This window comes from Sabethes cyaneus, chromosome 1 (genome assembly GCF_943734655.1).
Source record: "Sabethes cyaneus chromosome 1, idSabCyanKW18_F2, whole genome shotgun sequence".
Taxonomy (NCBI): domain Eukaryota; kingdom Metazoa; phylum Arthropoda; class Insecta; order Diptera; family Culicidae; genus Sabethes; species Sabethes cyaneus.
In genome coordinates, this window is record NC_071353.1 from 148,021,179 (window position 1) to 148,048,162 (window position 26,984).

Consider the following 26,984-nt stretch of genomic DNA (forward strand, 5'->3'; position numbering starts at 1 on the left):
CGAATACAACGCTATGCGCAGTGAGTCAGGTAACACAGTAGCTCAAGTTGCTAGGGAAGCTAGCCGCCTGAAGCTTGAAATCCTGGGGCTGAGCGTGGTCCGACTGGCGAACACAGGACATCATCTGGGCAAGTCTTGCTCTATCTGGCACACGAAGTGAAAATGCTTCTCGAGAAAGAGGAGTTGGTTTCCTACTGAGCCCACGGGCACATGTGGCCATGATGAAGTAGGTACCGATAAATGAGCGAATAATCGTTGCCAGAATCAGAACACGGGTTAGGAACCTTACGCGGACCTTGAACACGGCATGGGACGCTATGGCCTAGGAGAGATGAGCGAAAACGGGGAGCTGTTTACAGAATTCTGTGGTAATAACGACATGGTCATTGGTGGATCGCTCTTCCCCTGTAGACCAGTACATAAAGCCACGTGGATTTCCCGCGACGGCCGAACAGAAAACCAAATCGACCACATCTGCATTAGCCGGAAATGGAGAAGGAGCCTTCTTGATGTACGCAACAAACGCAGCGCTGATATTGCATCCGACTATCATCTTGTTATCGCTGAGAAATGTCTGCGCGTTGCACGTGTCCAACGGCGGGAGGAGAAAGTTGGGTGCCGCTACGACGTCCGCCGATTGGAGAATTCTGAGGTGAAAAGGGCCTTTATCGCACAACTTGAATTTCGAGCGTCGGAGCTGCCACCTGGTGGAACCGTCGAAGAGCAATGGACCGGCATCAAGAACGCCTTCATCACAACCAGTGATGAAACCCTCGGCAAAGTGCACGGCCGGCGGAGGGAGTGGATTTCGGATTAAACTTAGAGGAAGATCGACGAGTGGAGAGAAGCGAAAGTCGGCATTGAGCAAGTGCGAACCAGATCGGCTAAGACAGCTGCCCGTCAACGATACGCCGAACTGGAGAGGGCTGTTAAACGTGCTTGTAGGCGGGACAAGAGAGCCTGGACTAACTCCCTAGCCCAGTGATGGCCAAACTGCAACCCTTCGTGATGATTCGTGCGGCCCGCGGACTGGTTTGAGGGATGGAGAACTTATGAATAATTTTGTTGGTGACACAGAGGTCACTCAGATCAGTCGTAATACCTCGTGCATATTATAGATCTAATTGCTTTCCAGTTAAAATCTTGTGGCGATTCCTAAAAATCGGCTTTTGCTGCCGCCTATGTTACATTTTGTTATTCGCAGAAATCGCCAGAGGTGATTGCGGCCCGCGGGCTCATGGGGCGATCTGATTTGGCCCGCAGCACGCCTATGTCTAGGCACCACTGCCCTAGCCGACCAAGGAGAAATCGCCGCCGCCAGGGGTGATATCCGTTTGTTGTACGATATTTCTCGCCGTCTTAGTGGTGCCATGATGAATACAAAGATGCCGCTAAAGGACAGAGCTGGTCAGCTATTGACTGACCGTACAGAACAGCTTAAGCGATGGACTGAACATTTTGAACAACTCTTCCGAGTTTCAAATGTCAGAGACCAACAAAACCAGCAGCATATGACGCCTACAGTTCGTCGAATTAGTCGCGTCAACTCGGAGGCGCCATCACTGGATGAAATTGTAGCAGCCATCAAGTGTATGAAATCCAATAGAGCGCCAGGGATAGATCGTATTTCAGCCGGAATGGTCGAAGCTGACCCATATTTGTCAGCCCAGATGATGCATCAGCTTTTCAGCAATATTTGGGAAACCGCAACTTTTCCGGTGGACTGGATGCAGGGCATGTTGGTCAAAGTCCCTAAGAAAGGAGATCTAACGGAATGCGGTAACTGGCGTGGCATCACGTTGCTCTGTATTACTCTCAAAGTACTCTGTAAGGTAATCCTCAACCGGATCCAGGAGAAGATCGACGCTACTCTCCGGCGGCAGCAAGCTGGATTCCGTGCTGGCCGATCATGTGTAGACCATATCACAACGCTCCGCATTATATTGTAGCAGATCAACGAACTCCAGGACTCTCTTCTGCTGGTGTTCGTTGTCTTCGAAAAGGCGTTCGACCGACTCAATCACGAAAACATCTGGGGCGCACTTAGGCGTAGAGGAGTTATAGATAAGCTAGTCCATCTCATCGAGGCTCAGTACGAGGCGTTCTCGTGCAAGGTTCTGCACGACGGCGTCTTGTCCGACCCCATAAGGGTACTCACAGTCAATGTAGCGAAAACTAAGTCTATGGTAATGAACACTGACAATTCCACCAACTTCACAGTAGCGGGACAACAAGTTGAGCGGGTAGACACCTTTCAATATCTTGGTAGCCAGACAACACCCGATGGTGGAACCAAGACTGATATAGCCACACGGATAAGGAAGGCCAGGGGTGCCTTTGCAGGTCTGCGAAACATTTGACGCTCAAACCAGATCACTCTACGTACCACACCCCGAATCTTTAATTCAAACGTTAAATCCGTACTACTGTATGCCAGCGAAATTTGGTGCGTCTCAGCGGATACAACGCAAAAACTGCAGGTATTCATTAACCGGTGCCTGCGATACATTATTCGTACCTGGTGGCCTGATAATTGGATATCCAATGAGGAACTCCATCGTCGGTGTCCTCAACGGCCGATAGCCACAGAAATTCGTGAACGTAGGTGGAAGTGGATCGGACACACCTTGAGGAAAGGAGCGAACGAGGTTTGCAGGTAAGCACGCGACTGGAATCCACAAGGACAGCGTGTCCTGGCGACAGGTAAAAGTCATGGCTTTTTGAGTTTACTGAATTCGTTAAAAAAGTAAAATTGCATCGGGATTTCAGCTTGATTGGCTATCCCTTTGTGTTCCCATGTGCTAGAAACACGACTCTTGCCATCGCGTATGCGTACTAAAATCCGTATGCATTGTGTCTGGGCCTTTAGGCTTTCTAGGTTAAATTTTTGTGGTAAAATGATTTTAAAAAATTCGTTCTGGTTTGACACATTTGTAAAAAATTGGTTTTAGGTTAGGTTGCATTCTACATCAAAAAACTGGCCAAAATAATCCGCGCTGCAAATTTCGAGTTTTATTTTATCATTAGTAAGAATATCATTTATTATACTTATCAAACTATTTTCATCAACGAAAAAAATTACGCTCCCATCAATAGCGCCCCCTGTAGTTCAGCAGTGGACTGGGTCTGAAGATGATCCTGGTTCGGTCAACCAAATCGTCCTCGAACCGCCGGAACAGACCGTCCCGTCGGTTGACCGCCGCCGGCGGAAACGAACGGCGATGGTGTTGATCGTACGCCGAAAAGCTTTCTCTGGGATCTTCATAAACGGTAATGGTCGAAGATGGCCCGGTAGCGAACGCTGGACGCGGCTCGTAGTAGCTGTGCCGTCGGAACATTTCGTCCGAGTTCGGTATCGGAACCAAGGGCGGCAAACCCGGGTAATATTCTACCCCATATGAATCCAACCGATGACCACCGTCGTCGTGAAATCCATCACGATAGTCGTGATGATTTCCTGCAAAGGAAAAACTGTAAAAATCTGTTTTTTAGATTGATCTAAACGAACCTCTACCGGCAGCAGCATGACGCTGATGATCCCGAACACCTCGCAGATCCGCGCTGCCAAAACGATCGTCGTACCGATCCCGCAACCGATCGTTCCTCAGCTCTTTATCGTACAAATGATCGTTATAATTATTCCTCGCATTCTGCCTGTTATCAAACACCTGCTTTCCACCACGATCATCCGAATCCTCGTAGTACGAACTCTTGCTTCCCGTTTCATCCTTGTGGTAAGAATTAGAAAAACCAGATTTCACATGCTTCCGATTGTGTTTCTTATCGGTTTCAAAATTTTCCCCCGCCAAATGTTTCACCTTATCGACCGAACCACCCTTCGAGGTATCGGCTATCCGGTGACCGTTCAACTGTCCATCCAACGTATGATATCGGACAGCATCGGCTGCCGAGTCAATCTTTCCGCTCTCATCCAGAACGTGATCCCGCGTAAAATCGCGCACATCTTTCCCGCCCGCCGAACTAACTTTACCGGAGCCGCCCTTAAGCAGTTTGGTTTCCGTCACCAGTGCCGTACTGTAGGGGTACCCATTAGCGTACGGATTAGCTAGTGATAACTCTAGCCCCAGAACAAAGATCACAGTTGTAGCACTTAGCACTGCATACCTATTCATTATTCACCGAAGCAGCGAAGACATCAGATCGCGCGAGTTATACGAACAGCAAACCAAAACTGAACCCGCCCGAGTCGGACAAATCGGTTTTATAGGCTTCCAAGGGAAAAACCAGCGATCCACAAACAACGAACTCGTCCGTTTGAAGTCATCATTTGACTATTGACAATTCGTTGTAGTGCTTTTTCTTACCTCCGAACTGACCATTGTCTCCGTCTTCGCTTAAGACTAAGGTGTTTGGTTCCGCATGGAATGTGTCCGGTCCGGTCTGGATGCGGTCTCATCGCTGGAAACAGTTAAACGCACAAGCCACTGGTATAAGGAAAAGGTCACTGTCACCTGCTGTAAGTCGTGCTTCTGCTGGTGTCGATCCGTGATAGCCGTGGCGGTTGCGCTCGGCTGACCACGTCGATACTGCCGTAGCCAAACGATTGGTTCGATTTTGTTAGCCAAATTACAGAGGCCCGCTAAGCGCTGAGCGCGCTCTGATTAATGCGCCACTAGGAAACTGTTCTGGTTTTGTTTTTGACCGTTGGGTTTGGTTTAGTTGTTTAGTTAGGGTTAGGAATGAACTTGAGTGGGATCATTCACCAGATCTTTTAATAAAGTTCCTGCTACTTGAAATCTCTTTTTTTCGTCGATCTGTCGTATTGGGTTGACGTCTTAATCGTTCCGTATTTGGGAAGCAATAAAAATTTACAGTTTTTCTAATGTGTGACACAAAAGCGCTCGTTTTAATCTTAATCAAAACAAACTAATTGATTCCACTGAATTATAACATACATATAGCACTCATTTCAACTCGCGGCAAATCAAACAATGAACGCGCGACGGCTGAAGAGGCTGAAAAAGCGTTAGTAAACGCTAATAAAGCACCGCAGAAAGTAAACGGACACCGCGTCTTACTCTCGAAGAAACGAGACAGAACTCGGATATACACGAAGATCGTGCCAGAAACCCAGAAGACAGAAAGAGCAGTAATCCAAGATACACAAGACACAACCATGCCCAAAAAACTACAAAGCAGGAATAAACGGCGACTAGTGTACTGGTGGAATGAATGAACTAAGCATCCTTCGAGCTGAATGCCTCAGAGCCAGAAGACGGACACAGCAAAGCAAGAACTGAGACAGACAGAGGAGCATAGAGAAGTTTATGGACGGCGCTTGAACAGGAAATTAAGCTAAGCACATGTATCTGCTTCAAGATGCTGTGCCGAGATACTGCTGCTAACGCCTGAGATGACGCAACCGCATCAGCATTAGAAAGTCATCTTCCATCGACTAACGCCAATAGCCAATAGATTTATGGGATGTTACCAGGCTGGCTTCATGGAGGGTCGATCTAAATCGGACCAAATCTTCACCCTGCGTCAAATCTCTTAGTGCCAGGAGTTTCGAGTCCCCATTTATGTCAAAGCCACATATAGTGTAAACCGACAAAAGCTAGAGGCTCCAGTAAAAAAAACAGCTCCACCTAAACCGGGAAGGAAGCGAGCGAAGAAGGGCAACGCCCGTATCCTGAACACCGACGGGTCGAAATACTCGGAGGTTCTGAAGGCCATGAGAGGAGACACCCTACTCAAGGATCTGGGCGTGGACGTGCGGAGCATCCGCCGCTCACGCACGGGCGATATGATCCTCGAGTTAAAGAAGGACGCCACCAAGAAGATTTCCGCACACAAGTCCATAGCGGAAGAAGTGCTCGGGGACGGAGTGCAGGTACGTGCTCTCACACCAGAAGTGACTCTCCAGCTTAAGAACCTGGATGAGAACAATCTCTCAAAGCGCAAAGTGGAGTGGTGGTGTATTGATCGCTGTCGCCCGGCAGTACCCATGCGTTGCCCTCAAGTCAGCACAAGCAAGTAGGTTAGAGCAAGTCTGTATTACCTCGAATATTCATGGGTTGAAAATTTTATTTGGTGCTGTGTACATTCCTCCCGACAAAAGCCAGGATCCTGTTGTTATTGAATCGCACGTTTCTTCTATTCGTGAATTGTGCGAAAAAAAACCCTCAACTGATGCTATGCTCATTTGCGGTGATTACAATCAACCACGCATTGTTTGGGAATACAATGACGACATGATAAATCATACGAATACATCGCAGCTTCCCACTGCGAGTGCGGTTTTAGTTGACGGAATGGATTTCCTCAACCTCCAACAAGCCAATTTGAAACGTAATCATCTTGGAAGGGTGCTTGATTTAGTTTTTTATTCTGCTGACCACGTTGTATCCGTTGACGAGTGCGTTGCACCATTACTTTCTGTTGACTCTCATCACCCCCCATTGTTGATTTCGTTACCCGCTTTAAATGACCACTCCGAGAATCATATACACCTTCAGAAAATGAACGACGAAAATTAAACTACCGCAAAATAGATTTTGGCCTGCTCTCTGAACATTTACTTAACTATGACTGGGAGAATCTTCTTGAAATGAGCGACGTGGATGACATGGCCAATTTATTCTGTAACGCTATTAACCGGTGGCTTCAATCAAATTTGCCTTTTGTTAAGCAACGTTCCACACCGCCCTGGAGTACTAATCGTTTACGAGCCTTAAAACGTTCGCGCAATATTTGTTTACGTAAATACCGACGTCGTAAATCCGCAGAATTAAAACGTGAATATAAACGTACCAGTGACGAGTATCGTCAGCTCAACGCCTCCCTGTATAAGTCATATGTTCTCCGTGTGCAAACTAACCTGCGAAGAAACCCGAAAGATTTTTGGAGTTTTGTAAACTCGAAACGCAAATGCAATTCTATTCCCGCCAAAGTATATCTTGATGGCTCAGAATCGTGCTCCACTACAGACTCCTGCGAAATGTTTGCATCCTTCTTCTCTTCGGTATTTGCAAATGAGTTCGCCTCCGACGCAGAAGCTGGTTTGGCTGCAATGAATGTTTCCGAAGGACTCGTCGACCTTGACACTTTCGAAATTACTCCAGTGATGATTATTGAAGCGATCATATTCCCCCGGACCTGATGGAATCCCAGCCGCTATTTTTTGTTGCTGCGCATTTGAGTTATCCGTACCACTTTGTAGTATTTTCAACAAGTCTTTTGCACAAGGAAAATTTCCTAGTATTTGGAAACGATCCTTTATGTTTCCCGTTCATAAGAGTGGCGATCGTCGGAAAGTTAGGAACTACAGAGGAATTACCAGCTTGTCTGCAGCTTCCAAACTTTTTGAAATTATTGTGGGCACTGCCATGCTTAACCGTACCAAAAATTATATATCAGCCCACCAGCACGGGTTCATGCCTGGTCGATCGGTTTCCACCAATCTACTCGACTTTACCTGCTTCTGCATCAAGCAACTTGAAGAAAGAGCACAAGTCGACGCAGTTTACAAGGACATAAAAGCTGCATTCGACCGGATCGATCATCGCATCCTTCTGCAGAAATTCCATCGTTTGGGAGCCTCAGAGTAGCTATTGGCTTGGCTTGAATCATATTTACGCGATAGAGTCTTGCAAGTCAAGTTAGAATCTACTGTTTCATCTGTGTTTACAAATAAGTCTGGTGTTCCTCAAGGAAGCAATATGGGGCCCTTGCAGTTCATATTGTTTTTTAACGATGTAGTTATGGTACTAGAAACTGGATGCGCACTTATCTACGCTGACGATCTTAAACTGTTTCTTACCGTGCACTCCATCGACGACTGCCGTCGGCTCCAAAAATTATTAGATGGCTTCGTGAATTGGTGTAAGATCAACTACTTGATAGTGAGCACAGCAAAATGTGAGGTTATAACGTTTCATCGCACTTAAAACTTTATCATCTTTGACTGCAATATAAATGGAAATACTCTCCGGAGGGTAGAGCAAGTTAGCGACCTCGGCATCTTACTCGACTCCAAACTTATGTTTAACGCTCACCGTTCTGCTATTATCTCCAAAGCATCCCGACAGCTAGGATTTATCTCCAAAATCGGAAGAGATTTTAGGGACCCTCACTGCTTGAAATCTTTATACTGTGCACTAGTTCGTCCTTTGCTTGAAAACGCCTGCGTGATTTGGCAACCACATCAGCTCACCTGGATTCTAAGAATCGAACGCATCCAAAGACGATTTATCCGTATTGCCCTCAGAGAGTTGCCTTGGAGAGACCCAGAGAATCTCCCTCCTTATCGTGAACGTTGTCTGCTCGGTTTGGACACACTAGAACGGCGCAGAAAAGTTCAGCAGGCAACGTTTGTAGCAAAAATTTTGAACAACGACATTGATTAGCCGACGCTGCTTTCAAAAGTGAATTTCCGAGCATCTCAAAAATCTCTGCGAACTACGGCCTTATTGCACACGGAATTTACCGAACCACGTTTGGGTACCACGAACCAGTGACGTCATGCATCCGGATGTTCACTCGGGTTGAAGAACTGTACGAATTTGGAGAGCCTACTCGAATTTTTGTTCAAAAATTGTCAAGAACTGATGCTTTGTAAGAGTTTGTGTGACCTTCATTAAGACATTGTCAGATGAATGTATCACATAAAATAAATAAATAAATAAATAAATAAATAAATAAATAAACCGAGGTGGTTTGCCTACGCAAGGGTCCAGCCGGGACCCAGGTAGCCACCATACGACTTCCGCTGACTGACGGAAACGAAGCCCTTAAAGCCGCTAGGCTAAAAGCGAGGCGGTCGGAATGCCCACTGAGCGTGCTCAAGCAGCCAGAAGCTTGCTTCCGGTTCTTCGAGCACGGACATAAAGCCTGGAACTGCGAGGGGCCAGATAGGAGCCAGTTGCGCAGGAGACGTGGCAGTGGTGACCATAAAGCAAGGAACTACGCGGAACCTCCCCAATGCCTGATCTGTACCGGTAACGAGAGGTCCAAGGTGCCCGGCCGGTGTGCCGGCGACTAATCCACGTTCATAGTGCAAGTGACTCAACTCAACCTGAACCACTGCAGCACGGCTCAGTGGCTGTTACACCAAGCAGTTTCTAAGTCAACAATGGGCATTGCCATAATCTCGCATTCATTCAAAGTGGGTGTGCAAGTGTTCTACTGCAGCTGTTATGCTCCGCCGAGTTGTTCTATCGAGCAGTTTACGCGGATGGTAGACCGAGTATCAGTTGTGCTGACTGGTTTAAGGCCGGTGGTTGTGGCGGGCGACTTTAAAACTTGGGCGGTTGAGTGGGAAAGTCGTCGCAGGAACCATAGGGGTCTGATTCTGTTTGAGGCTCTGGCAAAGCTTAACGTAGATCTGGCCAACGTCGGCACCACAAGTACCTTCACTAGGAACGGTGCGGAGTCTATCATCGACGTGACTTTCGGCAGTACTGATCTGATAGAAGACTGCACTTGTAGCACTTGTTGCTGCACGCGCAGCGCTTAAGAGTGGGATAAAAGCCTGCTTTAAAAGGTTATGTGCTAGTGCCAATGCGAACCCGTGGGGTGATGCCTACAGGGTCGTAATGGCAAAGACCAAGGGCGTAATGGAAATGCTGCAGCGAATCATCAAGGGCTTCTTTCCACGCCACGAGCCAAGGCCCTGGCCTCAGGCCGCTGAGTCGTCCCACGGCCGACGTTCCAGTATCTCAGACCATAGCGTGGGATGGTCGGCCTCCATGCCGAACATCCAAAGTTACATGGGCGACGGCGGCTTAGAGGTCGGGGAGGAAGCGACGGTTACGAACGAGGAACTCATTGAGATCGCTCAATCCCTAAAGGTGAGCAAGGCACCGGGACCAGACAGAATGCCAAATTTGGCCATTAAAGCGACTATTTTGGAGACTCCCGAATTATTCGGAGCAGTAATGAATAGATGCCTGGAAGATGGCCACTTCCGGGAAAACCTCCGGGTGTCCCCTCGTCATATAGGTCAATCTGTCTGCTCGATACTGCCGGCAAGGTGCTGGAGAGGGTTATACTTAACAGACTCGTACAGTACACGGAGGGTATGAACGGTCTGTCAAGGAACCAAATCGGCTTCCGTAAAGGCAAATCTACGGTGGATGCCATCTTGTCTGTCACTAAGACAGCCGAGGTGGCAATCCAGCGTAAGAGGACGGGTATCCGTTATTGCGCAGTTGTCACGCTCGACGTGAGAAATGCGTTCAATAGCGCTAGTTGGGATTCCATAGCTAACTTGCTTCGGAACGTCCAAGTGCCGGTGTCGCTGTACAGAATTCTGGAAAATTATTTCCAGAATCGGGTGCAATGCTACAGCACGGAGGAAGGTCAGAAGTGCGTTCCAATCGCCGCAGGGTTCCATACTGGGCCCGGTGCTGTGGAACGTCATGTATGACGAGCTGTTAAAGCTGAAGTTCCCGGTAGGGGTCTCCTTGGAAGTCTACGGTGAATCTATCAGAGAGGTTGAGTTGACGGCTGCCCACTCTATAAGCATTGTCGAGGATTGGATGCGCTCCAGGAAACGCATCATAAAACGGAGGTTATCGTAAGTGAACAACCGCAAGTCAGTGCAGCAAGGAAATATCAGCGTCGAGGACTGCACTATTTTGTCAACGCGGTCCTTAAAACTCTTGGGAGTCATGGTCGACGACAAGCTCCAGTTAGGCAGCCACGTTGACTGTTTAGCCAATGTGGTCCAGTCCATACTCAGGTATGGCGGGCCGGTGTGGTCATCGGAGTTAGAAACCGAAAGCTACCTAGGTAAGCTGGAAAGTACCTATCGTCTCATGTGCTTGAGAGTGGCGAGTGCGTATCTTAGCGGGTATGATGCCTATTGATTGAGACTTTAAAGTCAGTGTGTTATGAACGTATTTTGATGGAACCTATTTAAAGGAAATTAATACTTCTTTGAGTCAAATCAGTTAATGACACCTTTCAAATTTTCCCTGAATTATTAAAGGACGCATATTCTCGACTTTCGTCATTTGCCTTTTGTCTATGTTTTCCGTATTTCATCTTTCATTTTGTGTTTGTTTGGTTTTTATCTTCTGTCTCTAATTTTTAGTCTTCGTATTGTTATTGTGTACTCCGTCGCCTTTTGCTGTCGGTTTCATATCAATTTTTGCTTATTTATTAAATTTGATTATAACCATTTTAACAGTTTGGATTATTCGCGACTTCTGCGGGGTTGAAATTTGAACCCAAGTCCTTGGTGTGAGAGGCATCAATGCTAACCGCTATTTGTTTAGTTTTGTTGTCTTTCAACGTTTGCTAGTCGGTTTTCTAGCATTTTGCATCGTCGTTTTGTCTCTTTACAGCAGCTGTTGCCATTTTTTATATTTTGTTGCGTTTTCGGTTTGATGGCGATGTCATTTGTAGTCTTCTTTGACATTTCTAGTTACGGGTTTACTGTCTTTTTACTGTTTCTTCATTCGATTTATAATCTCGTCGTCGTTTTGTATTGTTCTTTTTCTTTGACATTTTTTTTCGCTTTTGTGGCGTTTTTCGATATCTTTCTGATGTATATTTGCCGTTTTTTGCCGCCTTTCGTTTTTTGGATTACTGGTTTTTAGTTCTTCGTCATTATGCCGTTGTCTTTTCGCTGTATATTCATGAGTGAGGAAGTGAGTGAGTTTGTTGCTTATTTACCATCTTTTTGTCGTTCTTTCATCATCTCTACGTCATCTTATCGTTGCTTTTCGTCGGTTTTTTTGTCATTTGTTGCATTTTTTCGTCGTTGCCTCTTTGTCATTTCTATGTCATACTTTTGTTGGCTTTTCATGACCACCTTTCCCTTATATTTTCGTTGTTTTTAGCAATTTTGGTCGCATGTTTTCAACAACTTCTTGTTTTTTATTGCTAAAATAGCGTATTTTCATTGACATTTTGTCGTCTTATCTTCGTTTTTTGTCATCCTTATATCATCTTTCGTCGTGTTTGTGGTCAAGTTAACAAAAATATTGTTTTTTACTTATCTTTTCGTAGCTGTTTTCTCGTCTTTTTGAGGTATATTCGCCATCTATTCGTCATCCTTTTTGCATGTTTTATCATTTGTATGACACGTTTAAAACGTAACTCTGCGGTTTTTTGTCACTGTTTTGGCGTTTTTTTATTGTATTTTCACGTTATTTTCATTAGATTTGTGTCGTCTTTTCGCCAACTTTTCATCGCATTTTGGCAATCTTTTTATAACTATTCCGTCATCCTATCATCACATTATTGTCATCTTACCGCTGTCTTCTCGTCATCTTTTTGTTGTCTTTTATACGTCTTTTATACGGGAGAAATGAGTCGTCATAGCACAGTTAGCTTCGAGGTACGATGCTGGTCTAACAAGCTAGTCGTCGTATGTTCGAATCTCGGCTAGGCGGTGCTTGCTAGATAGAGTCAGTAGGATCATTACACTGGTCCCGTAATTTTCCTGTACTCTAACAGCCGGTTGCGAAGTCTGTCGATAAAGAAGGGTAATGTCTAATGACGGTTTAAGCCCACGGCTTTGCTTTTAGATATGAGCACCTGATCCGTAGGTCCGTAGAAAATTCATAAATCCGTAGAACTACGGAGAAATCCGTAGATCTGGCATCACTGAGCGGACAGGACACTATTCCCGACAACTTACTCCAAAGGATGTGTTCTAGCTCGGACGTATGGAGAGCGGTTAATGCGGCTGCTACCCAGCTTGTACATGAGCTACAAAACTGCTGGAGAGCCGATCAACGACGAGTAAATAGCTTAACTACCATAGGCCAGTAGTTATCTAAGAGGGTGCGTCAAGCACAATAGCCCCTCCCTGATGTAATACCGATAAGGTGGTTCCAGGGGGGATTGAGAGGTTGAAGACTCCCCTCTGTCCTGAATTATTGTTTATTTGTATAAAAATATTAACAGGCCTACTGGCCCTACTGATACACTTAAACTAGAATCTACGTGCTAGTGTCAGGAAACGAGTTTTCAGTACGTCGCGGCTGACGTTTAGGTCGAAGCTATGTATAAATGAATGAAAAGGCGTTGCAGACCGGTGATTGTGCTATAGTTGGTTCGCCGATGCGGTACACGCAGAAATGGACCGTTATGTAGAACACGACTTTGGGCGTATACGTTGAGGTTCGCGAGTAGACATGGGCAATCCACTCTCGAGGTCAGCATGTCGGCGACAGCCATTGCTCTGATCACGTCGCGACGAGTGTTCAACAGGTCAAGATCGATGAATCTGTAGCGTTGTTCATAGCAGGGCAGCTGAAAAGGATCGTTCCAGGACAATCTTCGAAGTGCAAAACGTATGAATCGGCGCTGCAGTGACTCGATGCGATCAACTCTATTTTGGTAGTAAGGACTCCACACAGGATCGCAGTACTCAAGGTTGGACCGGACAAGAGCACCCCCAACAAACATTTTTGTTGAATAACAGCTTGTCAAACGCTTGTTGCTTAGTAATTAGCTGTACAATGGTTGGACAAGCTACTATTCAAAAAAGTTGTTTGTTGGGACAAGTAGGGTTTTAGTGGGTCTGGATCCTCGCGCCCCATTAGGACACTCCCTGAATTGTCTTGTCAGGTGTCTGATAGTATCGTATCTTCTAAGTTGCTGAGCAGATTTCGCTACTCATAAAAAAACTCGCACATCTTAACGGTTCAACCGCAGTATGTATTCAGAAAATTATTAAAGCTGGACGGATACGACTTGTTTTCGCATCGTATCCATTACTTGGCAGTTGACCAAAATCTGAAACTGAAATATGGATGTCATCATTTTCATCAGCTATATCGTGGCTTTGGAGCTATATTGGAATACCTCGTCCGTTTGAGGTTTGTCCAAAGAAATTCTATCGATCGCAGTTGGGGACGTTGGGAGGGTCTTCGGTAGAATGTTTATCTCCAGCCAGTCCATCTATAGTCCAATGATGTTTTGTCTTGACCCAAAATGGATCGAAACCAGATCTGGACAAAAGACCACATCCTCCTTCGCGTGATGCTTCTTGGTGAAGGCGGCAAATTCCGGCAGGCACTACGCACTGTATATGTATCTCCCCCTTCACCGTTAGCCCCGAAGTAAAGAAGGACGACGTGCACATTCCCTCCCTAATGTGGGAGATATATTAGACGTTACCGCTTACCTCTTTGCTAAATATTTCCAGGCCCAGGCTGGGGCACGTCCCCTACCTTCACTATAAAATTTATGTAAACAAGTATTCCTCGAGGTGTAATTAGATCTGATTTTAATATAATAGATGGCAGTTTTGCGATAAATAATCTAACTACGTAAAAATTAATCCAGTTTTAAATCCAAGTCAAGTTTAGCTTCAATTTTAAGTTTAATTTTAGATACAATTTTAAGTTTTCAAGTTCAATTTTAAGTCCAACTTACGGTTCAATTTGAAGTAAAGTTTCAAGTTTAAATTAGTCTGAAACTAAGTCCAATTTCATGTCAAATTTTATGCCAATTTAAGGTTGAATTTCATGCTTAATTTTTAGTCCTGTTTTAGTTTTTAGTCCACCTTTAGTTTAATTTAAAATCCAAATTGATCCAAAATTATGTCCAAAATTATGACAAATTGCAAGCCAAAGTTAAGTCCGATTCAAGCAAAATTTTAAGTTCAATTCCGAGTCCTATTTCAAGAAGGTACAATTTCACGTCCACATTCAAGTTCAATTTGAACAAAAGTTTTGTGTTTGATTTCAATTTAGTTCCATCAACGAATCGAAGCAAGCTGTGGCGACGAAAAGAAGTAATTTTTTTTTGTGGTTAAATTTTTTCACTCTTGTAGCGTCTCAGGCAGATTTTTTAGAAACAACAAATTTGATAGTGTCGTGTTTAGGAAATACTAAACTAAGGTGAATTTCGGTGTAAATGTTCATATGCTGTTTAAAGCTTGCGAATATTTAGTGGTCTATACGAAACTGGATAGACAAAAGTGAAAATTATATTGAAGAACCTACCTTCTCCATACACGAAGTTGCTATCCGGAACTAACCCTGTTGAGGATCTGTTCCTGCCGAGAAATCTCGGCGAATGTGACGTCGTGAACTTCCAGGAGAATTGAACACCTGTTCAATTACCCACTGAATCGAAATTCGTCGCTTTATCCGTAGTAATCCGGAAATATTGAAGGATATTACCTAGCAGATTTAACCGACATCGAGTGGCAGTGTAACCTGAGTACCAGACTTGAAATCGGGTGAGCGTTCCTTATATTTACCTATTCTTATTACTGTTAGGGAAAGAGAACATGCCGGGGACCTTATTTTTTGTTTGTGTTCCAAAAACTAGCAAAGTCAATCGAAAGAGAAAGACAGTCGAAGACATACAATTCTGGTGAATCAAGCAACAGGGAGAAACAATATTTCAAAAACTTTCGCTTTAAAATTTTCGTCATTTATGGATTCTTCTTTATTTAAATTTTAAGCAAGACACAGATGAAACTAATCAAAGGGGAGTCAAAAATTGGAGTCGCTCTTCCAAAAAACTAGCATTTATTAACATTAAATTGCTTTCAAAGCTGTTTCATTAAGAAAAAGAACATCACTCATATCATTCTGACGATTATAAGTAAACCAATTGTAATAATAAGGCAGTAGAAGCTAAAAGAAGCACTGTATGAATTGAATTTGATGATTATGGATCGGTGACTGAATTAGGAGACTTTTTAAATAGACCGTACTGACGTGGCTGCTAACCTAGGCTAAGTAGGATTTTATTGCGTGCGTAAATGCTTCTGTTCATTGGACCGCCAAGCGCTTTCTCAACTCTTCCGCAAGTGATTCCAGCGGAATTTCTTCCTCTTTCCGGCTGTTTATTTCACGCAGCTTAACTACACCTCGAGACAGTTCGCCATCACCTAGCACGATCGCGTACGGAATTTGGTACTCTTCGCAGTACTGCAGCTGAACTAGCAGTTTGGGATTCAACTTGTACGAGTGTTCCGCCTGTGACAATGGAAGATTTAGTATTTATTAATGAACTTTTAACAGTAATTTGAGTAAATTACCTTAAAACCAGCATTCCACAGCGTGTTCAGCACCTCCAGCCGCTTTAGGTGCAATCCCTTGTGGGCGGAAGCCACGTACACTTCCACTTCTGTGGTCCGTACCTTCTGCTGGGCTTTGCCCTCCAGAATGGAGAAGATTCGTTCCACTCCAATGGAGACGCCAACACACGGGACTTGCTTGCGTTTCGGATTGAACATGCCTACCAGATTATCGTAACGACCTCCTCCGGCAACCGAACCAACGGTGACTTCCTCCTCGTCCTTGCTACTGGCTTTGCCACCTCCGTTCACTTTAGGCGTCGTAGGTTCAGCCTTCAGCACAGCTTCGTAAATCACGCCCGTATAGTAGTCTAAACCCCGTGCCAAGCTCAGATCGAAAACGATCTGATCTTTCACACCGAAAATCTCACAATACTGCAGCAGCAGTCGCATATCGGCAATTCCCTCGAGAGCAGGTTTAATCTTTTTAAGGTTTTCATCTTCGGCCAGCTTGTCCACCAGCTCCACACCCCCGCTCAACCGAACAAACTCTCCAATGCGATCGGCAACAGACGCATCCAGTCCCTTCTCGGCGATCATCTCCCGCCGCACCTCTTCCCAAGGGCTTTTGTCCAGCTTATCTACCGACGAGCAGATCGTTCGGAATTTGTCCGCCGGAACCCCGCAAGCCTCGAACATACCGTCCAGCAGCTTTCGGTGGTTCAGTTTCACCACAAACTCTCCGATGTCCAACGAGGAAAGAATTTCAACAACCACCTTCACGCACTCCGCATCCGGTAGCATCGGATCGTACGTCCCCGCGATATCGAAATCGCACTGGTAGAACTCCCGATAGCGACCCTTCGTCATCGACGGGTTATCCCTCCGGTACACCTTAGCAATATGATACCGCCGAATGTGGAAAACGTTTCCCATTCCGACAAAGCGTGCAAACGGTACGGTCAGATCGTACCGCAGAGCCAGTATTTCACCACCCTGATCCTTCAGATCGTAAATCAACTTACTATCATCCCCATACTTCCCAGTTAGCACCTCCTTCAACTCAAACACCGGCGTGTCAATCGTTTCCGCACCATGCTTCTTAAACACAGCAATCACCTTATCGAAGATTTGCTGTCGCAGCGCCATCGATTCCGGTCCATAGTCCCGCGTTCCTTTAGCGGTTTTCAATACCAAATTTTTATTCCCAACCTCGGCCGCTTGACCACCACCATCCAAGTCCTTCAGCTGGGCCTTTAGGGCCAGCAGTTTGGCAACCTCCTCATCGATCTGCAAACAAGAAAAGAGAAAAGAAAATCAATCTTAGTATGCGCCGATCCTAGCAACCAGTTGGGCGAACCTTTGCGATTGCTTGCTGGCTGTGGGAAACGCGTTCTTCGCTGGCAGCGGCTTTGCCGCTGCAATGGCAAAAGCGACAATTACTGTGAACCTCGAACCTTGCTGGAAGTTTACCGGATCGTACCACAGCGGCAGCCAGGTGCACCACCGCCGCCGAACTGGAACGCCGTAAGTGACGAAGCATTTTGTGTGTGTTTTGTTTTGTGGCAGACGTGGTTACGCTCTGCGCTTCCGCTTTTGGTGCCGCGAAAAATTGATTTTCGCTTAACAACTGCCTCTTTTTCGTCGTACCGGTTGCCGGTCGGTTCGATTCAATTCCGACCCGGTGGCTGTTTTTCTTGGGTTGTCGGGTGAATGTATTTTTGTGCGGTTGAGTCGATCGCGGATCGAATTTACTGCAACGTAGACGTAGGTATAAAATGAAATGCAGTAAATTATGCGGATGTGAGAAGCATGCGAATCATTTAAGAGGTTGAAATGGTGGCGAAAATGGGAACATGGTAGCGGTGAGAGTAGCAGGAATTTTTTGCGAGTTTGCTTTGATAAAAATTCATTTCTTGTGGTACAAAATATGATACATATTTCAAAAAGTTATTTGGTCTACCCGAAGTTGCTCAAATTGATTTTTTTCAACATTTCATAAATACAAGCAACCGTAGCGAAGATCGGGTAACGAACCCCGGAAGAATCAAAGGTTATATACCGACAGGGAAGCAGACACTCATGCAAACGCTGAGTGTAGCTTGTGGCAACGAGGAATAATAATGGCCAATGGGCAGAGTTAAAGAATACGCGTGCATTTCGTTTAGTTGTCAAAATACAAATCGAACTTTACAGCCAAAGTCATAGGTTGCTTTGTTTATTCTATCAAATTACGTTGTCAGCCTTGAGCGTCTGTTCCCATGTCAGAGGCGGCTCTTGATGGCTTGGCGATTTCTCAATTAGGTGCGCGAGTGTACTGCAGGTTAGGCTTACGACAGTGTCTGATCCGAAGCGGGCGGTTGAATTAAGAAATGCATTATCGCGGCACTACATCTAAACTGGTAGCCCAATCACTTGGCAGCGTGGCCCTAGTAAGACAATCTGCTCTAACCAACCTAACTACGAACAATCAAGAAAATGCTGAAAAGGAATGGATTTCTGACAGCTGGGCCAGTAGGTCACTGTATTTCGTGGGCTGGAACAGCTAGGACCTCGGAAATTCGGCGTCCCGGCCATGAAGGGGAACTGTCACAAAAGTAAGAAGGCGTGGAAGATTCGTTGCGGTAAAGCCTAATTTTACCAGAGCGGTGGAGCGACCAACGAGCTGTGAACGGGTTTTGTGGTAATCGACAGAATGCAGGATCGCGTGATAAACTGCAAGACGATCGATGAGAGGATGTGTATAATGGGAATAAAAGGCCGTTTCTTCAACTACAGCATCATAACCGTGCACTGTCCATACGGTGGTAGACTCAACGACGAGAATGAAGCGTTTCATGCGCAGCTGGAGGAAAGGCACGACAGCTGCTCGCCACGGGACATTAAGATTGTCATCGGGGATATAAATGCCCAGGTCGGCAGGAAGCAATGTATAGACCGGTGATCGGGCGCCATAGCCAGCACACCGACACAAACGATAACGACCAGCGATGCATCAACTTTGCAGTTTTTCAAGGCCTAATGATCAGAAGCACAGAAGGCCTACAGCGTTTGGAGGCCAATCTGCGTCGGCAAATTCTATGAGAGCAATATAACCATTCTTTTTGATGTACTGTAGCTTCAACTCCTTCGTGCTTTTAAGTAGCGATCAATTCTTAATTTCAGTGATTGCCCGTAAAGGTCTCCAGGATTCAGGTTCAAGCGAGGGTCCATTGCAAGCATCTTCGTCTGTCGAGCGAAATTGTACAGCAGTGAAAATTTTCCCGGTGATAAAATCTTTGAACTTAGCACGAATCCTGCGCTCCCGTTCGGTGCGCCTCGTGGTTGCCCTACCAAGGTTCGAACCAAGTTCTTGTTGCGAAGAGAGCGTTACTGGTGTCGAAGGCTGCTTATCGCCATCGTAGTCACTGTACTCACTATACGTAATCGGGAGTGCTTGACGCATCAGATCTGACACGTTATTTCATGTTTTCCCCTCTTGCTCGGTATATGGTGTATTCGTCAGGCTTGGTTCACTTTGATGATCGTAGACAGATTCAACTGCCGAATCGCAAGGTACAACTGTTAACGGCACCTTCTAAAATCGTTTGTGTTCATTGAAACAGTATTCGTGGCCTTGAACGGTTTGCTTCGACACAACGAGGCCTCTCGCCATTGCTTCGCCATAGCATCGAAACTTCTCGAAAACTTCAGATTTCTTCTTGAGGTACTGAGGAAAATGTGTGAAATCATCCACAAACGAAACGAAAAACTTTAAGCCATCCATGGCAATGGCAATAGAAGTGATCAGATTGCACACGTCGGAGAAGCTCCTTTCCAGAGCCCGACTTGTACGCGGTCGGATTCCGTTGAATGGTTCGCGGCACTGTTTACCAAGAATTTCATTTCACTGTTGATGCTCGCAATTCCTGTAGCCATGTTACGCTCCACGAGTACATCCAGATTGATTACTAACGCCAATGTGGCCCAATCGACGATGCCAGAGCCGTCCGAATAGAAGGGCGAATCGCAAATACCGAATTTCCCTGTATCATTTCACCAGCCTTCGGTCCGCAACCCACCGTTACTCCAGCTTTAGCCATCCTTTCGATGGGTAACAAATTTGCAAGCAGATCCGGACTGAACAGTAAAGGCCCAAACACAATGCATACGGATTTTACTACGTTGCGGCAATTCGACAGTTTTTCCATGGGTTTTCTGTCAAATTTCCGCAACGTAGTAAAATCCGTATGCATTGTGTCTGGGCCTTAAGTTATTAATAGTCATCTTCACGCCTTGGAAATTGACTCCGCAAATCATTCCCTGATGCCACGCAGTCATTGACCGCACGTTCTTAGCCACACCGATAGAATTTTCTGGAACTTTTCCGGCTTAGCGGCAACCATCGGCGCGTCCTTAATGGTCACCGCGCCCAACAGCTCGATAGACTTCAGGTATCTCTCCACGCGAAACTTCGTATCCAGTCCCGGAAAACGGAATTATTCAATGGACAACATCCTTTCGTGATTTACCCATAACGTCTTGTAATTTGTCTAAATTGTTTGTTTAATCTTCAGCTGAACCGAAGATAGGCCAATGGATCTGAAGCAACCCCCCGACACGTCGCCATTTTTCTGACTCTGACTGAATCTAAAACGTCAAAAGCGCAAGGCGGGAAACCACTTCATTGAAAATCTTTGGAACGACCATTGTTATTTGGGGTTCAGCCTGCTCCCTTTTTAGCAACAAACTCTTTATTCTCTCTTTACAGGTTATATCCGCGGGTTCGACGAAATCTGTTGCAGCTAAACTACCCGAAAAATTCTTTCCAGCTAGATCTGCAAAATATATATCAAGTATATCATTTCTTCTGTTACATCTCTACACTATCCTTAGAAAATCTTCTTTTTAGCTTCTTTACAAATCTTTATATCTTTGCAAATCTTTCCTAACTCAATCTTTCTTCTTTTTGCTTTGATTTGTTTACTTTTGGAATTTGGCAATTATGCTATAACAATGCTCACACGGCTGCTGATGTGGTCTAGCTGATCTAGCATCGCAAGTTTTATGAGACCAGTCTGAACTGAACTGAACTCTTCTCACGAAGTTGCTACCAACACCTGCCTAATTCTGCCGTCCGCTCCGCGATAAACTACGTATACCACACCACGGATCCAGCTGCGTCGTCTTTATCATCTGCGATGTAGGCTAAGTCACCACATGTTAATGGCGGAAACTGTGTAAGCCACTTGGTTCTCCGGTTAATCGAAGGTAAGCACTCAGCAACCCAGCGAGTCCACAATTAATCTGCTAGTAACGGCGACTGCTTATAACGGTCTCGGAGAGCTTTAGCCTCGTTAGTTGGTCGAATTCTGGATTTGCTGTTCCGACGCCGCGTAGGTATCAATGCCTCTTCTGATCCCGGTTCAAAAGCGACGTACGCCAGAGAACGTGAATTGATCACAACATGTGCTTCTGACAGTACTATTAGGAGTACTTCATCCGTCATCGTTCGCCCATCATCAAACACGGTCAACGTTGTCTTCACGGAACGCACTAATCTTTCCCACACTTCTCCCATGTGGGGTTCACTACGTGGGTTAAAGTTCCAGCGTGTCTGGAGTCGGTAAAGGTAACTTCGCTTTCGCTTTCGGTGCGTTTCACAAACTCTGCTAGCTGCTTGGAATTTTGTGCCACAAAACACACAAAACTTCGTATGGCCGTCAAACACTCTTGCGCTGTTAAACTGTAAGCAACCTCGAGGTGTATGGTTCGTATGGTCCGCAAAAGTCTACTCCTGTAAGACAGAATGGCGCCAAATTTAGCGTAACACGTAATTGAGGAAGTGGATCCATTCTGCGGCTCTTTGGGCGACATTTCCTTACCCTGCATGACCTATTTGCTTTATCAGCTGGAAAAGATGACATCGGAGCAGAGCTTATTAAAATGAAACCAGAAAAGCTGGCCGTTTGTATACACCGACTAATTGTTAGAATTTGGGATACGGAACAGCTGCCGGAGAAGTGGAAAGATGGGGTTATCTACCCGATCTATAAAAGTGAGAACTATCGAGCGATCACCGTTCTCAATGCTGCCTATAAAGTGCTGTCCCAAATCAATTTCCGCCGACTATCAGCAATTGCGAATAGATTTGTGGGAACTTATCAAGCCGGCTTCGTCGAAGGTCGATCTACAACGGATCAAATATTTACACTGCGGCAAATCCTCCAAAAGGGCCGTGAATACAGAGTTCCCACGCATCATTTGTTCGTTGACTTCAAAGCCGCATATGATACCATCGACCGGAACGAGCTATGGAAAATCATGGACGAGAACAGCTTCCCCAGGAAGCTCATCAAACTGATTAAATCTACGATGGATGGTACGCAGTGCTGTGTTCGGATTTCGGGTGGATTATCAAGTTCGTTCGAATCACACAGAGGGCTTCGTCAAGGTGATGGTCTTTAATGCCTACTGTTCAACATAGCGCTACAAGGTGTTATGATCTGAAGCAGAAAAGATTGGGTTAAAGGTAAATACGTCTAAAACAAAGTACATGCTGGCCAGCGGAACCGAGGTCGAACGACGCCGCTTGGGGAGTAGTCTATTGATCGACGGCGATGAGTTGGAGGTAGTCGACGAATTTGTCTACCTTGGCTCACTGGTAACGGCGAGCAATGATACCAGCCGTGAGATTCAAAGGCGCATTATCAGCGGAAGTCGTGCTTACAGGTCCCCGTACAAAGTGCACCCTGTACAAGACGCTTATTAGACCGGTTGTTCTCTACGGGCATGAAACATGGACAATGCTCGAGGAGGACCTGCGAGTGCTCGGAGTTTTCGAACGACGAGTGCTAAGAACGATCTTCGGCGGCGTACAGGAGAACGGAGTATGGAGGCGGAGGATGAACCATGAACTCGCACAGCTCTATGGCGAACCCAGTATTCAGAAGGTAGCTAAAGCTGGACGGATGCGATGGGCAGGGCATGTTGCAAGAATGCCGGACAACTATCCTGCAAAGATGGTGTTCGCCTCAAATCCGGTAGGAACAAGACGACCAGGAGCGCAGCGAGCAAGATGGTTAGACCAGGTGGAGCGAGATCTGGCGGAGAGTACTTGGTGTCCGAGGAATTGGAGAGCGTTAACCTTCAACCGAGTTACATGGAGAAACTTTGTTCAACAGGCTTTGTCTTAGGACGGCAAGCCATCTAAGTAAGTAAGATGCTGATTAGTCTAAGGTGGCTTTGGAGAGGTCTTCGGTAAGGAACAAAACGAGCGAATACTGACTTAATAACCGAACTAAAGTATTCCAGAAACTTCAGAAACTGCTAGTCGTTTTAAGAAACGGGGACGCTCAGTGACTCAAAATCAGCTCTGCAGAAATCCAAACTTGGAACGTCTAGGATATTCACGAATTGTACCGGCTCTGTTAAACTGACAGAAATGCCAAGCGCTGGGTAGTTACAGTCGAAGGGTGGCAGTGGTTCACTCGCTTCAAACACTTCACATAAAGCTGCGTTATTAACGAGTGCCAAATCGAGCAGGCGACCGTTGCTATTAGTTACATGGTTAATTTTAACCCACAGCTGCTCAAGTATATCACCGCCATGTGTCTTGCTGCTATTGCGATGATCTCGATCGCAACGGTAGACGGCAAAAAGATTACCAAACAACTGCACGGAATTGTCATAGCCGTCCCGCCAGGTTTCGGTCAATACAACAACGTCGTAGTCACGTCGTAGGGTTGGCCATCTGTAGCACCTACTTTCCACGTTTGAATATTCGGAAACAAACCTGGAGGCATCCAAATGGAGACTCTAGCTCTCAGATCGATCATGTGTTGATTGACGGTAGACACTTTTCGGATGTTATCGATTTACGGTCTTTTCGTGGACCAAATATCGACTCTGACCACTATCTCGTAGTGAGTAAAATACGCGCAAGGTTGTCGAACACGGCGAAAGTTCGCACTGAGAGGACGCTGCGTTTCAACATTCAGCGGTTAACGGCAGACGGTGTAGCAGTGGAGTACGCCAGGAAGCTTGACCAGCGAATCGCAGAACAGCAGGTAGAAGAAGAAGAAGATATAAATGGGCTGTGGAGGAACATCCATGGTGCCATCGAAACAGCTGCGAGAGAGGTGGTAGGCACGACGCGTGGAAGACAGCGTAACAGCTGGTTTGATGCCGAATGCAAAAGAGTGACAGATGAAAAGAACCAGGCCAGGAGTCGCATGCTCACTGCGGTAACGCGCCAAAACAGAGAGAGATACAGAGAGACTAGAGCAGCGGAAAAAAAATCCATCGTCTAAAGAAACGCGAATAGGAGGAGCACGTGCTCGCCGGCGCAGAGGAGCGATACGCCAGCAACGACACACGGCGTTTCTATAAAACGCTGAGATGCAGGAATTTTGCCATGTCTGTGATGTGCAATGATAGTGCTGGCAACCTGGTTACCGATAAAACGGCGGTAGCAGCCAGGTGGAAAAGTATTTCCAGACACTGTTGAATAGAGAAGTAAACACAAAGATCAGCAGGTACAGGATAAGAATTTTGAGCGACGGCCAAACTGTGGAGCCACCAACACAGGAGAAGGTTAAGAGGCCAATCAGTGAGCTGAAAAATGGTAAGGTCGCTGTAAGGGATGGTATCCTGGCTGAACTTCTAAAAACGGGGAGCGAGCAGCTGTACGAAACAATTCGCCACCTCATTGTCAGGAACATAATGTGGGAGGAAAATAAATATCGGAGGAGTGGTTGATTGGCCTCATTTCCCATAATTTTAAAAACGGACATCGACTTGAGAGTAAAAACTATCGAGACATGACGTTGCTCAATTTTTTATTTATATTACCATAAGGTCGCCATTCACCGCTCAGCTCCATTTACCGCTCATTTCAAACAAAAAATGCTTATATCTTTTTAAAATGGTTCATTATTGCAAAAACTATTGGCAAACAATAATTTTGTATGTTTAATGATACGAATTAAACATAAATTTCCACTATATTCATAAGAGCTCATTTCCAAAATGAATAATCTTTATAGTGAGGGACGAAGAACGACATTTTGGTTGTGTCTTTATTAAGTCCGAGTGCAAATGACTAAGTTATTTATCAGCTCAAGCGAACTTGTTGCTTTGGTTATTTAGAAACTATTCTACTAAATAACGTGAAATAAGTCAATAGTATTTATATTAGCGTTCTATTCTGCTATAAATGCCGCACCCAAAACAAGGGTCAAAACGCGGGTTTTATTTATTTGGTAACAGTAAAAAATATGAGCGGTAAATGGCACCCATGAAGTATTCCACCACGCACACATATAAGGATTTTTTGACATTAGCTGAGGCCCTCGCTGAGGCTGTTTGCAGTAGGAATAATATCAAAAACATCAAATATCAAACTCCCGGATCCTCTCCTCCACTCTTCGCTCCCCTCTCACTCCTACATAACCGATCCTCAGCTAATGTCATTCTGGTTAGTGACGAAACCGCAAATTACTTCATACGGGCGGTGAATGGATCATATTTCAAGTGAGCGGTAAAAGGGGTCATGAGATTGCATTCCTTTTTTTAAAAAAAGTCACTATTATTAAATATTTAGAAACCCGGTAAATTTTCCTTGTAAACACAATTGTTTTCTCTATCTTATGACGTAAATTGGGGTTCGATGGACCTGAATTTAGATTTGCTATGGACAAACTAACTTAGAATCGTTTTTAAATGAGCGGTGGATGGCGACCATACGGTAGCTAGCTTTTGCACCAAAACTTTACTATCATACAAATTGATATTTACTCAGAGGAATTTTGGCTCATTGCTGTATTCAATTATTCATCCATCGTTTTTGAACAGACAATAGATTTAGAAGCTAAAAGTAATTTCGCCATGCTGTCGAAATGTGGTGTAATATCTAGCTTGCTTGTTAGAATATATAGAATAGATAAAATTTCTGTTTTACTGTAGAGCACTCAAAGACCGTCTCTGTCTAGCACAGTCACATGAATATCAATCACAGATCTTTTTCACAGGCAAATGCACTTTCATCATCCACTCTAACGTTTCATCAGTAGAATCAGTCCCAAGTTTGTTTATATTATTTCCACTGCTTAGGAATTGATGGTTTGAAAACTTCAACTATAAGTTTCAAACTTTACTTTCTTGGATTTCTTGCAGTTTCAAGGTTGTTGATGAAGTTATAATCAAATTTCAAAACGATTTGCTTCTGATCAGACACAAATTCGGCGAATAAAGAATAAACTAATTATTCTTTAACTTGTTACGACCAATGCAATTTGTGCAGTCATACTGGAACATGGACTGGAACGTGAGCAAAAATACGATTTCCCAATCATCATGCTCTAGTGCTCCAGTTTAACTGCTTATTTTCTTTGCTGCCTTCTTCGGCCTCAAGAAATAAAAAGAATTGCATGAAAGCAACACGCTTTTACGGCAACCAACTAGTGCCATAACCAGGAAGGACAACCGGGCAGACTGAAAGAATAAGCACCTTACTACTGGACAACTTCTAGCCGATCGCTGACGACTGGTTCGATTCGTCGAACTGGTCATGAAAAGTGAAGGTGAACGGGTCCCGTCAAGCCCTCAAGTTGTTGCTGGTGCTGGTACAACCCGTTAATCAACGAACCGGAGGCTCGTCTCCCGTGAGAAACGACTAACCTTTTCTTTGGCCGCTGCGGACGATTTCAGCTTACGCACTGCGTCTCCCTGGGCGGTGATCTGAGCCAGGAGCAGATCTTTCTCGGTCATTACTGCCAAATTAGGACGAGTACCCGAACACTTATTTTGCACTGAACTGAACTGAATTACGTTCGGAGTCCGGACAAAATTTCACAACGAGCTGCAACAAAATGTTCCTCACTTATAAAACGATCGATTTTGCATATTTTCTGTTGCACTCGCTCGACGATTGACTGGGTAATTCGACACGAAAGCGAAACACGTTTCAGTTTTACAACGAGGACGACGTAAACAGTAATGAAAAAGACCAACGAGACAGAGAGCTGAGCTCGCATTCTGTGATCTG

General features: G+C 45.2%; 2 protein-coding genes across 3 annotated transcripts; both read right to left on the reverse strand.

Annotated features, from left to right (window-relative positions):
* Positions 1 to 3,089: 3,089 nt before the first annotated feature.
* LOC128746422 (uncharacterized) lies at positions 3,090 to 4,133 on the reverse strand. Its single transcript, XM_053843470.1, has 2 exons — positions 3,509 to 4,133; positions 3,090 to 3,457 (listed from the first exon to the last, which is right to left on the reverse strand). The coding sequence occupies exons 1-2, from the start codon at positions 4,131 to 4,133 to the stop codon at positions 3,090 to 3,092; spliced, it is 993 nt and encodes a 330-aa protein (XP_053699445.1).
* An 11,256-nt stretch (positions 4,134 to 15,389) lies between these two features.
* On the reverse strand, positions 15,390 to 26,933 carry LOC128739428 (histidine--tRNA ligase). 2 transcript variants are annotated; one of them, XM_053834918.1, is made up of 4 exons: positions 26,618 to 26,933; positions 17,319 to 17,712; positions 15,980 to 17,248; positions 15,390 to 15,917 (listed from the first exon to the last, which is right to left on the reverse strand). In XM_053834918.1, the coding sequence occupies exons 2-4, from the start codon at positions 17,499 to 17,501 to the stop codon at positions 15,711 to 15,713; spliced, it is 1,659 nt and encodes a 552-aa protein (XP_053690893.1). In that variant the 5' UTR covers positions 17,502 to 17,712; positions 26,618 to 26,933; the 3' UTR covers positions 15,390 to 15,710. The 2 variants fall into 2 exon arrangements, with proteins under 2 accessions (XP_053690893.1, XP_053690901.1); XM_053834926.1 differs by lacking the exon at positions 17,319 to 17,712 and having other exon boundaries at positions 15,392 to 15,917.
* Between the last annotated feature and the right edge of the window lie 51 nt (positions 26,934 to 26,984).

Excerpts from the sequence above, each read along its gene's own strand:
- LOC128746422 (XM_053843470.1), bottom strand. The coding sequence starts at position 4,133 with ATGAATAGGTATGCAGTGCTAAGTGCTACAACTGTGATCTTTGTTCTG. Across the intron at positions 3,458-3,508 it reads TCATGCTGCTGCCGGTAGAG|GAAATCATCACGACTATCGT; the intron begins GTTCGTTTAGAT and ends TTTCCTTTGCAG.
- LOC128739428 (XM_053834918.1), bottom strand. The coding sequence starts at position 17,501 with ATGCTTCGTCACTTACGGCGTTCCAGTTCGGCGGCGGTGGTGCACCTG. Across the intron at positions 17,249-17,318 it reads GCCAGCAAGCAATCGCAAAG|ATCGATGAGGAGGTTGCCAA; the intron begins GTTCGCCCAACT and ends TCTTGTTTGCAG. Across the intron at positions 15,918-15,979 it reads TGTGGAATGCTGGTTTTAAG|GCGGAACACTCGTACAAGTT; the intron begins GTAATTTACTCA and ends CCATTGTCACAG.